At 44.5% G+C, this 18,331-nt stretch overlaps 1 protein-coding gene across 8 annotated transcripts in view; it reads right to left on the bottom strand.

Annotated features, from left to right (window-relative positions):
* PCDH1 (protocadherin 1) overlaps positions 1-18,331 on the bottom strand; it is a 154,274-nt gene that overhangs the window by 35,703 nt on the left and 100,240 nt on the right. For 6 of the 8 annotated variants that reach the window (XM_075602018.1, XM_075602020.1, XM_075602024.1 and 3 more), the window contains one exon: positions 16,147-16,209. The exons of the other annotated variants lie outside the window; for them this stretch is intronic. In XM_075602018.1, the coding sequence (XP_075458133.1) occupies positions 16,147-16,209 (63 nt within the window). The remainder of the gene's footprint in view (positions 1-16,146; positions 16,210-18,331) is intronic. 8 annotated transcript variants of the gene reach the window in all.

The raw sequence follows: 18,331 nt of genomic DNA, 5'->3' as shown, positions 1-18,331 counted from the left end.
CAAGTACAATGTTACATAGGGGCTGAATCGTGCCGTCACCAGTTTCACCAATAAACATTGACAGTAAACTATGCTTGAAAAAAAAAGAAAAAAAAAAAGATCAACAGGGTAATAATAATTGTCTTTCTTGCAGAAAGCTGACACGGTCATCAGAACTGTACAGAGACTTTTTTGGCATAAGTCACTGCCCCAGAGAGCTTACAATCTATTTTTTGGTGCCTGGGGCACAGGGAGATAAAGTGACTTCCCCAAGGTCACAAGGAGAGGACACGGAGTTGAACCAGGTACCCCTGCTCCAAACTCTGTGTTGTTGTTTTCAGAGTCAGTGCCTTTACTCACTGAGCCGCTCCTTCAATTAAATATAATTAAATAATTGTGTTATTGTTATTACTACTACTATATAGGTCCATCATCTTGACAGAAAATTCTCTTTCAGCCCTGAAGGTAATTTAAGGCAGGAACACTTGTCCTTCCCAGTGAATATGTAGTGATTTGCTGACAATTTGAGATTACATTCCTGATGTGTCTGGGAGTTGTATACTGCTATTTTCCTTGACACAGGAGTACAGTCACAAATCTAAATGGCCCTCATCACGCTTCGTCAAGATACATAATCTTTTCAGTAGGCTATATTGGAGTCAAGTCCACTATTGCTAACTCCAAGTGGCTAAGGCATCTCAGAAGCCAAAAAACTGATTTAAGCCCCATCGCAAACGCAATGTGACAGTCTCATCAAGTCGCCCTGGTACTGAGGTATGTGCATTGCTGAAGCCTAAAGAAAATAACACATTAAGCTTGTGTTATTCTACTAGGAAAATGAATGAGACACAAAGCGCAGTTCTGAGAATGTAGTCAAATTCCCCTCCTCCTGATACACCAGTATATAAAAGGATATCAAGTGTTTTCCCTGGGCAGAGAGGATACCTGTAATAAGTAACAGGTGCTTATGGAGCCCTGCTCTCAGGGTCACGCAGGTACATTCTTCTGTTGGCTGGCTGATATTTATAGAGGACTCGGAAAGCTTATATCTATAAACTTCCGTTAGCCAATACAACACAAGCTAAAATAGTCCTGAAGACCAAATCTGGGGCTCAGAAAGAAACACAACAGTTATAGTGTTTATAGAAGAAAAACACAATGTTCAATTGTTAGTTCGAATTTTTTATTTTATGTACAAATTAACACTATATTCACCCCTTTCTATGTAAATGTGTTTTATTCCTCTACAGATGTACGTACACACACACGTGTGTGTGTGTGTGTGTGTGTGTGTGTGTGTGTGTGTATATATATATATATATATATATATATATATATACACACACACACACACACACACACACACACACACACACACACACACACACACACACAGCGTATGCGCTTCTGCGTGTCTGTGTACACACCACACACACACACACCAATACTGCCATTTCTAGCTTTACCGGTAAGCATTATTTGGCTCCATCGGATGAAGTGTTTTCATGTCTTCGAAGGACCGGCACAAGAGAGAACGTGACTGCTTTGTGGTCGCAGTAAATACAAAAAATGAAAGGGGGAAGACTTGAAACAAGATGGATCAATAAGTGGGATAAAGCACGAAAGAAAGGAGAGCGCGCGGGACAATGAGAGAAGGAAAAAAGGAAGGAAAGAAGAACGTCTATTCGATTACGCACTACAAATGTTAGGTGGGATAGTATATTACATGTATTCGGGTGTCCGTTTGGCCAGAGTACTGATCTGGCTATGGTAGAACACGGTGCGTGCTGTGCCCCGAGCTGCAGTACCCATACCAGCCTCTCCATCAGGCAGAAAGTGAGCTTGCTAAAATGAACTTCTTGTTCAATAAGAAGGAGATGTAGGATAATGCACTGTGAATAATGCTGGAACGTCCATTCACTTAAATGGAAGATGATACACCGCTAACTGTACATTATCTCACTTCTCAACAAGGGTCATTGTGTTTGCATGGTTATAGAGCAGTGCACGATGTACCAAACTAAACTCAGATCGCAAAGGGAGGAGAGGCACAGAATCAGAGAAAGATGAGCAGAAGATGTACACACAAATATTAGGTCCCTTAAATGCATGTACATATAAATATTAGGTGCCTTAAATGCATGTACATATAAATATTAGGTGCCTTAAATGCATGTACATATAAATATTAGGTGCCTTAAATGCATGTACATATAAATATTAGGTGCCTTAAATGCATGTACATATAAATATTAGGTGCCTTAAATGCATATAAATATTAGGTGCCTTAAATGCATGTACATATAAATATTAGGTGCCTTAAATGCATGTACATATAAATATTAGGTGCCTTAAATGCATGTACATATAAATATTAGGTGCCTTAAATGCATGTACATATAAATATTAGGTGCCTAAAATGCATGTACATATAAATATTAGGTGCCTTAAATGCATGTACATATAAATATTAGGTGCATTTAATGCATGTAACCAAATATTAGGTGCCTTAAATGCATATAGGCACCAATGTTATCCAAGCTGTTAGTTACCACAACTATGTTGTGAAACATTGTTACAGTCGCAGGATTACGAGAAGGGAAATTACTTTTTACAGGTCAATGAACCCCAGTAATGGGTCAGTGACTCGCTAAACTCTAGTCCTCTCTGCTCGGGCACAAAGGACATTGCACATGTTCTCTCACATACAGAAACATTGCCCTTTCCAGAGGCAGCCTCCAAAAGGTTGGCGAGGCTGCACCGTGAAGGGGGTTATTTCTCCGTTTCCCGTCTGCAAAACGAAGGCAAAAACAACAACTACAAAACTGCACAAGATTTATCATCAAGTTAAAACATTCTCATTGAAATATGTTGGATTTTGTCCTTTGCAAAACTGGTGGAAAACAAAGTGCCCCAAATTTATCAACCAGGTGACTATAATAAATGGACCCCCTCTAAATGTTTATTCCCTGAATTAAATGGTTACATTTTAATATAGAATATATATTATATATAGATATAAATACATACATACATACTACAGCTCAACCCCGTTATGACGCGACCCGTTACAACGCGAATCCGCTTATAACGTGATGCAAGCGTGGCTCCCAATTTTCATATTCATGAATACTTTACAACACGATCATTGGTATCTTAAATACTTTATTGCAGAATGCATACAATCGTACATTATTTATAACGCGATCCGTTTATAACGCGATATAATTCTTTGGACCCCAAACACAGCGTTATAAGGGGGTTGACCTGTATGTAGAAGGGTCAAAAAAGCAGGCACACCAAATGGTACAATAAATGTGTCCTTACTAGATCAACATTCCGGCTTCCCAATGGAGCCTTTTTGAAGAGGCTCTTGAAAAAGACTCCATTGGGAAGCTGAAACTTTGAGCTAGTAAAAGACACATTTATTGTACCATTTGGTGTGTCTGCTTTTTTAACACATTTACATACATACATGCATACATACATACATACATACGGGACAGACAAGAATAGGGCATGCAACAAAAAGTACAGTTCGTATAAACTAGGACGCAAACTATTCAAATAGTAATACAAACACCAAAAGGAAGCACAGGCACTCCAATCTGCAACAAAAATATCTTCATTTAATAGCTACTAAATTCATTTTTTTTTTTCAGATTGGAGTGCCTGTTCTTTTGTGGTTTGTATGACTATTTTGATGGCTTGCATCCTAGTTTATACTAACTGCCCTGTTTGGTGCACGTCTCACATTTTAATCTGCTCTGCAACTGTTCCATAGGTCTATAGCATTATCTTTAACTGTTTATGCAATGTCTTTAAGTAGAATGTATAACTCTGTTCATTAATGTAACCATGTACTGTACAGTATTTGTCATCATAACTCTGTGCCCAGGACATACTTGAAAACGAGAGGCAACTCAATGAATTCGTAAAACATTTTATAAATAAATAAATATATTACAAAATGTGTTGGAGCAACATGGAGGAGAGGGGCTTGCAACTGCAGTACCTGTAAGGTCATTGGGGAGGGCTTCATCCAGCAGTGGATCGACAAGGGCTGATGGTATGTGTGTGTATATACACACACGTACGCACGCGCGTGCTAGGAACCATACAGCCCCCTCTAAACCTTTCCATCAAAGCAATGAGATGAGAAAATATTTGCAGCCTCATCAGGGAAGCCTCCATGTGGAAAATGAAATAAACCACTTGAAGGCAAAGGTCTGGCTGCGAGAGAGGGCAGGGTTATTATACCTTCCGCTAGCTCTATGCTGCTTCTGCACACAGCTCCACAGAGCCAGGCGCACGCGGCCGCCGAGAGTCTGTCTGCGGCGCAGGTACGACTGCTGAACACCCCTACTTACACAATGCAGGCGTCCGGTGAACAGGTGTGCGTATTACAGTAGCAATAAAGCCGAAGCACTCAGCCAGGTAACGTCCTCTCTACCATTTGTTTTAGAATTTAAAGCAGCCAACCTCCCACATGAGTCCACTCTTTATTTATTGCGCTTTCTTATCTACATGAACCAGTCTCCTGTATTATTTATTTTAATTGGGAATATGCCCTTTTCCAAGATGTCCTCCAGGTAGCTCCCAACAGCTGCTTAAGTCAATAAAGGAGACACCACTTCTCTAATTTGATGGTCAATTGCTCTCAAATTGGGCTTCCATCAACGTAGGCTACCTGTTCATGTACAGAAGGCCAACTTGTTCAAATAATCATCCTTTTTTTTTGTTTTACAGTACAATGGAGAATTGTGGATTGCTATTTAAATGTAACCCACCCTGCCCGACATCTAGAGAGATTACATCGGTGTGATATGTATATGGCTACTGCGCATGGGTTACCTTGAATCAGGGGCTGGATTCAGGTGGCTGGGCGATGAGGAAGCACGGTTGTGGAATAATTGGCGCCAGGAAGTTTTGAAGTACAACAGTCCCTCGTGGATAGGGAGTGGGACCCCTCATACACTTTAACAACGTTCTTCTGTATTTTGTAATAGACAGACTAATACAGTTCAACCATCAGTGCCCACTCAAACACTCAAGTGAAGGTACTTTGACTTAGTTTTTCTGAGTAAGTGTTGGACCCAGCCCCCCACAGGAATCCTGGCGGGTCTTTTTCTTACTTGGCCCAATACCTTTTGCTGGTTCGGGAACTGCTAGTTCCATACAGACTGGTGAGACATATTAGCGCCGATCAGCGGTTACAGCTGATCTGCCGGCGCCCGGGAGCCCTCTTTCCTGAGACCATCTATAACGTTACGGATTCAGGATTACATTCTTTCTTTCGGGGATTCTAACTTCCTTCTCCGGGACTTCAGATATATTGTGTTCTGCTCTCACTGTCATGTTCCACACATCCATTATACTATGGGATGTGCCAATATAAAAGTACCACCCGTGTGTGTATAGCGCAGCAACCTGGAAAAAGTTGTGCTTAAGGTTATATTTATGTGTGAGGATATTAAATGTTACCACAAGATGAATATAAATAAATGTATATACTGTGTGTATTTAACAATGTTTAATGTGTACCTATACAATGTTGTGGGCAACATTGGGTTTAGTTAGAGGAGAGTATAACAACCCCCCCCCTCCTAAATGGTTACCAACATGGTGGTTGTATGCTGGCCCCACCCTGGGTTGCTACGAGGGTCCAGGCATCACCCATGTGTATTTAAGGAGCGACTATTTGGGGTAGGTTCCAAGAGGACAAGAAGAGAGGAGCCTCGGGGAGAGTAGATCAGGAAGGCAAGGCCCCCAGTTCATTATGTTGAAGATAGGGACAGTACCGGTTAAGTTAGGATCCCCGAAAGAAGAAATGGAATCCTGAATCCGTAGTGAAAAGGAAAACCTTCACTTGAGTGGTAAGCTTGAGCTCTGATGGTAGAACTGTATTCATGCATGTGTATTATAAAATACAGTACATAACATGTGCATGAGCGGGCCTTGCCCATGGGGACACGAACAAATTACGGTTTTACTACACAAGTTCCCGGTGGCCATTATCACACACACACACACACACACACACACACACACACACACACACACACACACACACACACACACACACTGACCCTAGGGTAGGGGAACATAAAGCATAAGGCACTTTCCACATTTTATACTTAATTTAACCCCTTCCCTGCTTGAAGGGCCAGCAATAAAGGGACAATATGGCTCTACAGTACATTGCTTCATTGAATGGAAGCAAACTTAGGTCTCCTAATGCAAGTCGGGTGGCATTCGTCCCAGATACATATCCTCCCTTTAAAAAAAACAAAAAAACGGCTCTGATTCTCCTACAGGGACACAGCCTCCGCTGTTGCCAGTGACATGGAATTAATGGGACCCTCTGACCCGGAACGGAATCTCTTTCTTATGTAAACAGCTTTCAGCCTGGGAGCCCAAGCACCCCAGAGAGTGAGGCTGGGATGGGGAATGTGAAGGAAAAATACAAAGGATGAGGTGTGCCAGGATGCCCCATGCAGTTCTACACCATCAACATAACGGGGAATATTTAACCTATGAACATGTTATTATGTTAATGTATCATTTATAAAAATTTTATTTTTATTTTACAGAGCTGGAATCTAGCATTCATCTGGCTCAAATTCCTCACCTGCAGAGCTTACGGTGTCATTTTCTAGTGCCCGAGAACCAAGGTGATAAAACGGTTCACTCAAGAGTTGCTACCACTGGGATTTGACCCCTGGTCACCCACTTCAAAAAGGCAGTGACGTTGCCGATTCAGAGCCTGTTCACCGTCTTCTAAGAAGTGTAATGCCGCAGCAAACAGAAGCTCTAGGTAACCCACGTAGGCAATGTATAGGAAGCCAACAGCAGCCTGCCGCAGGGGTGCGCAACTCCAGTCCTAATGACCCCCCCAACAGGTCAGGTTTTAAGGATATCCCAGCTTCAGCACCGGTGGCTCAATCAGGAGCTTAGTCGAAAACGGCACCACCTGTGCTGAAACCGGGATAACCTAAAAACCTGATCTGTTGCAGGGTCTTGAGGACAGGAGTTGAGCACATCTGGTCTACTGGGTGGCAATTTGGACGCCACTTCTGAGAAGCCTGCAGCGTAAAATCACAGTGTGACGTGACAATGGGGTGATCATAATATTCAATACTTGCACGCTCTCAGCGATACGTAGAAAAATACAGTAATTGTGGGTGAAAGACACCCCTGCCTGAAGTGCTGCACAATTTCTTTCCTTTAATGGGGGGGAATAAATCCAGTTTAAGGATTTGTGGAAGACATTTGCAAAGGTAAACTACCCGTGAGAATAGCTGCATATCACAAAGAACGATTCTCTGGTTGCCCGCGGTGCCTGTTCTAGGAGTTGAAAGGTAGCAGGGGTGGACCAGCGATGTGTATACCTGGCAATGATTTTAGCAGGGGCTACTTAAAAGTTAGATTTTCTCCAGGGGAAAGGACCCTTGAAGGATGGAAGTGTATATAGCATGTATGCCGTGTGTATGCCTCCAAGCATGAATAAATGGCCTTGTTTCTATATATTGCCACAGACTGCCAGACTCCGGGGCCGATCGCTCGTGTGTGACCTGGAGATTTCAGATAATCATTTCTCCAAGAACATCTCCTGGGGTCAGTGTCACAAGTTCACCGGGAGATTTTCTCCTCATTGCGGAGGCATGAACTGTGGTCGATTAATTATGAATTTAATTCGGAGGGATCCCTGGGGAAGGCGAGAGTGGGAGGTTGAAGTAATACGCGCGGGGCCAGAGCATTTCAAATAAAACAATATTAATATAAAAAGGAAGAAGGACCAGCGGTAAAAATATTGTGCAAAAACACTGCATGTCATTAGAACACTGGGTGTCGTAACCCATTGAGTGCCGGGGGTGTGGTGGGACGGGAGCGGACATCACCAGGGGAAGACATAATGATATTAGTGATTAAGCCAATATATTTTAAACCCCAGAAAAATAGCACGTTACATTTACACTGTCACCCTGATAAAACGAATATGAAATCCAATTACGAATGTAAAATGTAGTATTCATTAGATATTTCAGTGTAACCAATTTCAGAGGAACGCGACTTATGATAAACTGTGCCAAAATTGATATAAACTGGGATCTCCTTTTGAAAGAAAGGTTAAGAACTATTTTTGCAGCAAATAGCCACTTATACTGCAGCTAACTGAAAGCCCTCAGAAATAGAACACGTTTTCGACTATATCCTGATTGTTTAATAATTTAACGTAAGATTTCTATCTTCGCAAATGATGGCAATTAAGTCAGTGCAATAAAACCAGAAATAAAACCAAAAGAAAGTTGTGGGCGTGAAGCGCGTAATTAAAAGCGTGTACCTAAATAAGGAAACAAATGCAGCAACAGTTGCTGATATCCATGACGTCAACCTCTTTGGTCACAAATTAGTGAGATTTTAGCCAAGAGATAGTACCTGAATAGAAAATTGCTGATCATCCCAGACTCTATACATACTTAAAAAAAATATATAAAATAAAAATACCTGAACAAATGCAAGTACTGTACCTGTATATACAATACTGCAGACGCAAACAAGATTTGTGGGCTCCAGATAACGGATCCATTAGGACTTTGAATGAGACAATTGGAATTGATGAGGTAAAGGGTTGAAAATTAGCGAGAATTCATTCTGTAGAGTAATGCTCAGCCCCAACAGTGTGGGACAGTTCCGCTAAACTTAGGACAGCTTGAAATCCTGCAGATGTGCTCTTCAAAGAGGTCACGGAGGCTATGTGTGAGGCTGGCCTGCTACAGTTCCTAATCCTCATTGAAGTTTTAAAAACTGCACCTCTTACATACTGGTCCTGACCGCCAGTGTAGAGGTTCTAAAAGCCGTGACCCAGAATGATTTTTCTGTAAACATAAGCCAAAGCAATGACACTTGGTTTGGTTGCCAAGTACAGTTTTGGGGCAAAAACAAACCCTGTTGTTCTGACCTAAAAAAAGACAAGGGCATGGCACATTAGGGGACATCCCTATTGTCTTCTACGCTTCCTCTATATGATGTGTAGGCCCAGGGACAAGAATGAGACAATGGCAGTGCATCCCTGGCATGTCTCTGAACCACAGGGACTAGCTTTAAAATCGCCATGGAAACGGACGATCATGGATTGATCAGGCCAACAAATGCTTTATGCTTAGAGCTGGTTAACCACTTCGCTCCTGGAGGGACCAGCAACACAATGTGTTCCAGGTCCCTGCAAGAGAAAGGGGATGCATAATAGTTTAATAATAAGAAATTACGCTAAATTAAAGGTTAAAAGTACCGGTAATGTTGGACCATCAACGCATACTGATCTATATAGATAAGGCAGAGATCACGTAGGATACAGGTTATAATAATAATATAAAGATGTAACCCCTTGTTACCCGGCTCAAAAACAAGAGTCACATCAAGGTGTCTTATTTACAGTGGTGGTACCCAACGTCTCGCATACCGTCTCTCAGGGCGTTGGCATCCATGAAGGATTCTACATCTTGGATATCATACACTCTTCCTCCATGGGTGCTCATGCAGCATCTCAAGGAGGCACATGGCTCGTCACCACACACACACACACATACGATAATTGGCAATCCCTGGCAAGTGATCTGAGGCTTTCCAGCCACCTACCAGGACTCTGTGTGTGGAGTGCACCTCTCATCAAGGATCCTATCTACTTATCACGCTGTGCATACCCCTGCTAATCCCTACTTTGGCCGACCGGGTGTGCTACTTGAGCTTGTTTGTATGCAAACTCCAGATATGGCACGCTGGGTCCCTGATCAAGGAATTCCCTGGCCTGAATGCCATGCACATCCTCTTTAAGGAAGGTAGGATGCTCCCATCCCTACATCATTGGTGGCCCTTCTTCGGTAAGGGACACTTTTAACTAGTGACCATGCTCACCACATGGAGTTAGACATTAAAGACAGACACTATACACATGAGGTTCCTCTCCTCTTGTTATCCTCCAGGAACCTACAGGTCTAGAAGCTTCTGCAGCTCTATTTATACCCCTTTGATGAACATCACTGGTCTCCATGTCTACTCCTGTAACTGGTAAGAATAAGGGTGGGCTTAGTTTATATTGAGTCACCGTAGATCAGGTGACTCTTCCAGCATATTCTAGAAGTATGGAGTGGCCAAGCATCTGCCTTTTGCAACATTTACATCCTGACTAACTTGCAATAACCCAGGCAGTTAACCCTTTAGGGCCCTTAATCCCCATATATGTGGCCATAAGGCTGCGTCCGCGCTAGCGCTGAGCGCGCGGCGCTTACTTACGTATAAAGATATATGTAAGTCCCTGCTCACGTTGTGCATGCGTGCACATGCACACCCGCGCTCAGGGAAAAAAAAAAAAAAATAACTTTCCAGCGCGCTCAACTACCCGGAATGCCTTCCCCCGCGCAAATGCAGGACACGCAGCACTCGGGCTTGGAGCCCTCTCCAAGCATGAGCGCGCTCAGCGCCAGCGGGTATTCAGCCAAAGGCTGCGTCCACAGAGCGTGCAGCTGTGCCGAGGCTGAAGGAAAACGGGTGCTTTCCCTGACCATAGTTCAGGCCGTTGGGGGCGTTCCTGGTGACGTCACGGAGCTGGTTCGCCCTCAATGGGTGAGCCGCTCACGTGACCGCTCTATCGCGCGATAAAATCAGTTTTAACCGATTACTCGCGCATCACGCGCCGCCTCCTGCCTCCGCACGGACGTGATCACTGCCTTGAGGCAGTCTGATTGCGCAGCGTGCGGACGTGTCTGCGCGGTCGTCCATACCATGGACGCAGCCCAAGGGGGTTTCCAAGAGTTAGGAGCAGACAGGAAGGGGGGGGGGGGGGGAGAATCCCTTACAACCTTCTGGAAACTACATGACGCTGCTCAACAACACTAAAAAAAATTGCAAGACTAAAACCTAGCATTAACTGTCTTTGGGGCAGGGATTCAATGCAATCGCGCAACAGCGCTGCGTATACTAGCATCGCTACATAAAACATTACAAGAGGTGCACTGCAGGCTCAGTTCAGCACTGCCTAGGTTAAAAAAGCCCCTGTCAACCCTTCTTCCCCCCCCCCCCCCTCAGCGACCAGACGTGCTACTTTCCAAGTATCTCTCCACGAGCGAAACGGATCAATGTCCAAATTCATCCCGACGTAGCTCATCAGGTCTGCTTACAGATAGACTGCTGATGCAGGGCTGCAGGAGGAGCACCCAGCGTTACCGAAACCAAACTGAGCCGCCTGTGCATGACATAAGTGCTGAGCATACAGAAAAGGGGGAGGGAACGGATGCACAGAGGGGGGGGGGGGGGGGGGGCAGACAGGCTTTTTGTGAATTTCAGCCTTTTTTGGTACATCCATTTCAGCCACCACCCCCTGTTCTATCACTGCGGCATATTTACGCCATCCTAATTTGCTGAGAGAAACGGAGGCTTGAGGCAGCAGCAATAAAACTCCTTGTGCAGGCAGAGGGGCGGCCAACACATTGCATAGAAAAAGGCACTTCCAGCTAATAAAGGGTTAGAGCAGACGAGTGTGCGCGGGAGCCAGGAGTCGGCTTTCCTACTAAAAAGATACCATAACATAAGAGTATTTCTCCTACTACGGAGAATGAGAATGGGCCTCACACTTGCATGAGATTTGCTTGAAACCGCTTCTCGCTTCAAGTCCAAAGCAGGGGATCCAGTCTGCTGAGGGCAGGCTTACAGCAAGAAGGGGTGTGGTTATTACACTGGGGCGGGACACAGCATGACGGGGGCTGAGTTAGCAGGGTCACGGTGCGACTGGGGGGGCGGAGCAGGGTCACGTGCGACTAAGGGGGGGTGGGGGGGTCAGGGTCATGGTGCGACTGGGGTGGGCCGGGGTCATGGTGCGACTGGGGGTGTCACGGTAGGACTAGGGGGGCCGCGACATGGTGCAACTGGGGCCGGGGCCACAATGCGATAGCGGAAGCGTTACAAGGCTCTAATACAGGACCCAATGCGTAAGACACGCGGAGTGTGTGCAGTGACAGGGCTGGAACAGGGAACTCAATAATAACCCGTTTACTTTGTTCATGAATATTAAAGTAGGAACACACAGACCTGTGAGAACTGACGTTGTGAAGGGCACAGCCCCCATACTGGTGTTCTTCAGAGCAGTTAGTGGCACGACTGGCAGGCATTTCCAATATGGGATTCCAGATTTAGCTACATTAAAAAATACAGGATTACGAGATACCTGCTGCGTACACTTCGATTGTAAGCCCTCCGGGGCAGGGAACTCCTTTTCCTATTGTTTTGTCTGAGGCACTCATTCCCATTATGTGTTATAATATTATGTCACGTGTATTGTAAAGTGCTATGTATCTGGATGGCGCTATATAAAGATATACACATCTGGACTTTTTTAGTCTTTCCATCCATAATAGGCAGAACCACTGTTACAAAACGAATGTTAGAAAAGGTATTAAACCGCATTTTGCTTTGAACTCATACTTCATTGAATAGTACCTTTAAAAGCCCCTCACACATTCAGATCTCCCCTTTACATATTTGTAAACAATGCAGAAAATTCCAAACGGCTGCTTCTGGAGTGTGGACACTTCACAAATAACGGACCCTCTCTGCTCACCCAGAATGCCCTCTAAGGCCTCAATCATACCAAGAGCTGCAGCGCTATCCTGTGACATCACCCTGTGCTGCCACCGAGCGGCATCTTGATTATTCCGGGGAGACAGAGCAGAGGCGGCTTGGCCGTGAGCGGTTCGCCCTCATTGGCTGAACCGCTCACGTGACACGGCCCTCGCCAGAGGAAAACAAAATTGGAAGTCTCTTCCCCAGCCTGCTGCTTTGCAGTACGGCGCAGCGCGACAGTCGCCATTGGTATGAGCACTTTCATTGTATGCTAGATGTTTTGGCGCCGCCAGCGAATTTTTGGTATAATCACGGCACAAGCCTCTTACCAAAAGAAAAACTCTTGATGACAAGGGGAAATGTGTGACGTATTTTCCTGTTGGTAGTTACTGCTGTGTTCGGGAGCAGGGAATAAAATAAATATTTTGGACAACATGATGTGCAGATTTTAGCAACTATACTATTTCCTGCGGTTGTGCGAGTTTTGAGTACAAACACAAACAAATATAGTAGGCCATGTTCTTTCTGAGTAGGCGGTTTCTGAGTAGGCGGTAAGCCGTTCTCATATTACACCCCATATTTCACGGTTAACCACTTGCTCAAAGAAACGCCTGTTAAAGATTTTTTTTGTAGGGTCATCTTTAATATGGCCTCCATTGTGAATTTTCCCAACACAGGTGTTATAACACTAGGGGAAAAAATGGATTTTTGCAGCTTTCCCTCTCCATTTAGCTACAATCACGTAATTACCATTTCACAAAAGCCGTGCATATGATTTATTGCACAGAACTAGTTGTTATGCTTTCAGGCAGCACTTGAAAAGGCTATTAAACAAATATCCTAATCTATAAATGAACACTAGAAATGTGTGTCGGTATGTTACACAGCTAAATGCAGACCACGCAACACTGTGCACATGTATTGTATGTCTTTATTTATATAGCGCCAAAAGTGTACTCAGCGCTTCACAAAGAATACAGTACGGGGAATTCTAATACAATAAGTGCAGCAAAATCAGACAATAGAAAAGGCAATCGCTGCCCGAAGAGCTTACAATCTAAGTGGTATGATGGGAGACTTACAGAGACAGCAGGTTAGGGAATAAGTGGAGTAGATGGCACTGCTTGGCCACAATGGGTGGTAGGAGTGACTGTGGGACAATAGCCATGAGTGCAGGCAATTTATTGGGATGCTTGATTTGTGGGGCGAGTTTTAAGGCTAGTCGGTATTAAATCAGAAGGTTAACACCATTTAACGGGGGAAGAGATGGCGGGGAGGCGTGGGTGAGATCAGGTGTGTATGCCTGGGTTCAGGCTTAGGGGAGAGCCCCAGCAGCAGGAAGGGGTGAATAAAGGATTTGTCTGGGTGTTTTTTATTGAGGGATAAAGAAGTTGTTGGGAGAGAGGTGTATAAATAATGGTGCAGTGGGGAGTGGGGACGTTGGAGAGAACAGAGACGTTCACAAAGGAGTGAGGAAACAGTAAACAGAAAAACAATAGGGAGGGCTTAGTGAGATACAGGAGGAGAGACTTCCCAGTTATTGGACGATAGGAAGAGTACAAATAATCACAGTATTTAGAAAGTCACGTTCTCACAGTTGCAAAGTTGTTGTTGTACAGAGTCCAGATCTTCCTCTAATTTCAACTCCAAAATGAACTCTACAGACACTTTAAATGTGACACAGCCATATGGCTCACAGCCAAGATAGACTGTCTTAAATACTCTGATCACATGCATTTGACTAACAATTAAGTGAGGGGTTTGCCTAATCAACTCACAAACATACAAAATAGTTAATTAGATTTTAAGTTCTGTTGCAATTGATAGAATTCAGCTCACAGAAACATACCAAATAGGTACTCTGTGGAATATGGGATCTTACAATATTGGCATTTTGAGGACCTCCTACAAAGACAGTGTAATACACACAATTAAATTGATTGCAAAGATCATCTCACTCACAAAAAAAAAATATATATATATATATTTCTGAATTTTATTTTTTAGATTTATCCCAAAAATATAAAAATATTGATAACTTCCCTATAACCCACTGATCATTTATCAAATCAGCCATTGATCTGTACGCTGTAACAAGCTGAGGGTTCAGGGCATCATCCAATGGAAGGCAGGCAGTGGAGTGCTTCTCAACTCCTGGTTTTAAAATAGGTACGGGGCCTGGGAAATAGGTGCAGTTGGAGGGTATGTAAAGTGCTTCCACTTTATTGCAAATAAAAAAATCACTTGTGAGCACATTCACGTCTCAGAAAGGCAGGCAAACCTGTTTTTCATCATGATCTCTTGGCATACGGTGCTTTCACTGCAGCCAAGGATTCTGGGTAATGACACACAAATGAGCAGAGTGTCACTTTACTTCACGTCCATTTAACATAAGCATATGAATTTATTGCAAATACGAACATATTCTGCTCTACGGGACTAGAGTTTTCAGGCCCAAGATATTCCATAATATTGCCGTTTCAATATATGTTGCTAAGTAGAGCTACACCAAACAGATGCAGAGGGAAATCAAAATGAATGATGCAAGCTGACCCCACTGCCCAGCCGCTCATTATTTCGCTCTCTGCCGGGGCCCGGGAGGTTAGTAAATATTACGGTAGCCTTGGTAATTACCGGCACTTAGCAGTGACTGCGTTTAAAGGACTGACAGCTCCAGAGTGCCCATCTCTACAGTTGCATTTCAATGCAGTATTATTATTTTTTTCCTAGGGAGCGGTGACAAGCAAGGGAAGAGGGGGAGAGAGGGGGGGGGGATAAAAGGGATACAATTCCATTGGCTTTAATTATTTATGGAACCAGCTGTTAGGGATGCTGGTCCAGGGTCATAAATCTTATAGGCCCTTTAACAACGTTAGTCTCAGAGTCTGTCCAGCAGCATCCCTGACTTTCACTGCCATTACTCACACTCTGACAACAGGACTCTGCTAGTCCCGCACTGTGTAGCTGCACACAGCCACCGGGAGTTGACTGACATCCCAACGTGTCTGCTTCCGTTAAATCGCAGAACCACCTACCCTCAAAACTACGCTGAACTTGTAACATGCATGCATGCTACTTACCATTTTCCTGTCTCCGCCATCGGCAGGATGGGGTTTTAAGTAGTGTTCTTCCGCGTTTGAATTGGGCCCAACATGAATTGCCTAACTGCCATGCCCGTGAACAAGGACCACTTCTAACATGGCTGTCGCTAAAATATGATAATGTTATTTTTACAGGGCTTTGTTTAAAGATGCAAGGCCGCGTAGGATCGGGCATTTTTCTCTGTTCTGAGTTCTACGGCAGGAGGTGGATGTGCATACATCTAACTGGGTTACCTGTGGCGGTAGAGGAAATGGGAAACTATACCCCTTGTTCCCCTAGAGTACCCACTTTAAATACCAATTTTGAAGCCTTCAAAAAGGATGCCACAGATTTCTGATGTTTGAAGAGGCAATAAAACGGTCACTGGCTCACTGTGCTTCTAAGTGGGACTGCACCTTTAAGGCAGCAATCACACCAACATTGTTTTGTTTTTTTTTGGTTTTACTTTACCTGAACCAGGGTGTCCCGCGAATCAGTTTCATGGTCCCCCGACCTCCGATGATCCACTGGTTCCTGAAAAAATGTGTAGTTTATTTTTTAACCGGATTTGACAACAAAAATGATATAATATACATATGCCAGATTGGTTACAAACAGGAAGTCACAACATCAACCATTGAAAATTTCTATTGGCCACTGGAGTGAACTTTGACCTCTCGGCTATTTAGTGTCAACTGGGCAAGTATTCTTGTCTGGAGGATAGGGGACCCGCAGATCAGCTCGGCGGTGAGGGTGTTGAGGTCAGAAAAGAAAACAGAAACAAAAAAATATTGGGTTGAGGAAAGCTTTATGGCCCACTCCAAATACAACTAAAAATTACTTGTGTTCTACAATAGTACGATCTCAATATATTGTGCATCCTTCATCAGACTGCCTGGACTGGTTCATTTCTTTTTTATATTACAAATAGTCTAATGCTCTACCACCCCTTTAGGATCGATGAAGTCTCTGTGGACGCCAAAATCCTAATTGTTGACTTCCTTTGGAAAATGAAAAAAGTGTGCAACTAACCTAGTTTTGACCTATGAAACGTCTCACTGCCATAGTTCACTATGGTCCTTCGTGAGACTGCTTCTTTGGCCCAGATCCACAAAAGGGTGCTATGCATTTGGCATGACTTAACGGCTGTTGAAATGAATGGGAAACGCTTGGCCCCCTCTTTTCTGGATTTGGACCTTCACTCCACTCTTGTGTTGCACATCATTTTAAACACTGTGCCCTCAGAGTAGGAGTCTAGAGCTGGGGTACTCAACTCCAGTCCTCAAGCCCCCTCCCGCCCCCCTAAAAACAGATCAGTTTTTCAGGATAGCCCAGCTTGAAGTAGTGACTGATTGAACCACCTGTGCTGAAGCAGGGATAGTCTGAAAACCTGACCTGTTGGGGACCGAGGACTGGAGGTGAGCACCGCTGATCTAAAGGATCTATACTGTTCTATATAAGTGAGACTGAATCCAGTTAAGGAATACTCCCAGGAATCTAGTGAGACTTCGTTGTTCTGCCAATCTACTGTGGCAGAGACTTGTTGGCAATCAAACTCCGTGCATTATTCATTCTGATCCCCCACAGTTACACCTTCCCCCATACCTCCTCCACAACCCACATCCCAATCGATGCCCACTGCTCTTTCTACACCATCGTGATGTGCTCGAGCTCGGGGAGACTTCGTCCTGACTCGCTCTCTCTCCTAGGACACACGTTCCCTCCAGCTCCCCCTGACGTAAAACCAGGTCAGGCAAAAAAAAAAAGTCTCCCTGAGAAGTGTGCTGAAGCCCGCACAGCTGGAGGCACAGGCTCACATGCTGTTTATAGACACAGAAAGTGATCTGAGAGCAGTGTCGCCCTATGACAACGTGCTGATTATTGTCTGCTCCCGCTCTCTCTGCTGTGCAGTCTGCAAACAGACACCCAATTACCCCGGCCCCGTCTGAGAGGGCATACTAGCAAAATCATTTTGTACACGCAGTCCCAAACATACGCACAGAACTGCACATCAACGCCGCTGAAGGACATGTGCATTAATAGGTCTTACGATAAGCTTTAATCCCCCCCCCCCGCGCTACTACATAAAACAAAAAAAAGCAAGAGAGGGAGGGGGTGGGGGGGTAGAGCGAGCGAGAAAGAAAGAGAGCGAGCGAGCGAGCAAGAGAGAGAGAGCGAGCGAGAAAGAGCGAGAGAAAGAGCGAGAGAAAGAGAGAGAGCGAGAGAAAGAGAGCGAGCGAGCGAGAGAAAGAGCGAGCGAGAGAAAGAGCGAGAAAGAGAGCGAGAAAGAGAGAGCGAGAGCGAGAACGAGAGAGCGAGCGAGAAAGAGAGCGAGCGAGAAAGAGAGCGAGCGAGAAAGAGAGCGAGCGAGAAAGAGAGCGAGCGAGAAAGAGAGAGCGAGCGAGAAAGAGAGAGAGTGAGAAAGAGAGAGAGCGAGAAAGAGCGAGAGCGAGAAAGAGAGAGAGCGAGAAAGAGAGAGAGCTAGAAAGAGAGCGCGAGCGAGTGGGGGGAGAGAGGGAATGTATTGTGCAACATGCCCACAGTAACACAAATAGTCTTCCCTGGCTCAGCTGGCCTAGTCCCGGTGAGGTGCAGAGTATAAGACATGGTGATGTTTGGGGGGCAGGGAGGGGCGAAATAGCGCAGTAATAGTGAT

This window comes from Ascaphus truei, chromosome 5, assembly GCF_040206685.1.
Source record: "Ascaphus truei isolate aAscTru1 chromosome 5, aAscTru1.hap1, whole genome shotgun sequence".
Classification (NCBI taxonomy): domain Eukaryota; kingdom Metazoa; phylum Chordata; class Amphibia; order Anura; family Ascaphidae; genus Ascaphus; species Ascaphus truei.
Note: the sequence above shows the minus strand (reverse complement) of the source record. Positions and strands in the feature narration are given on the sequence as shown.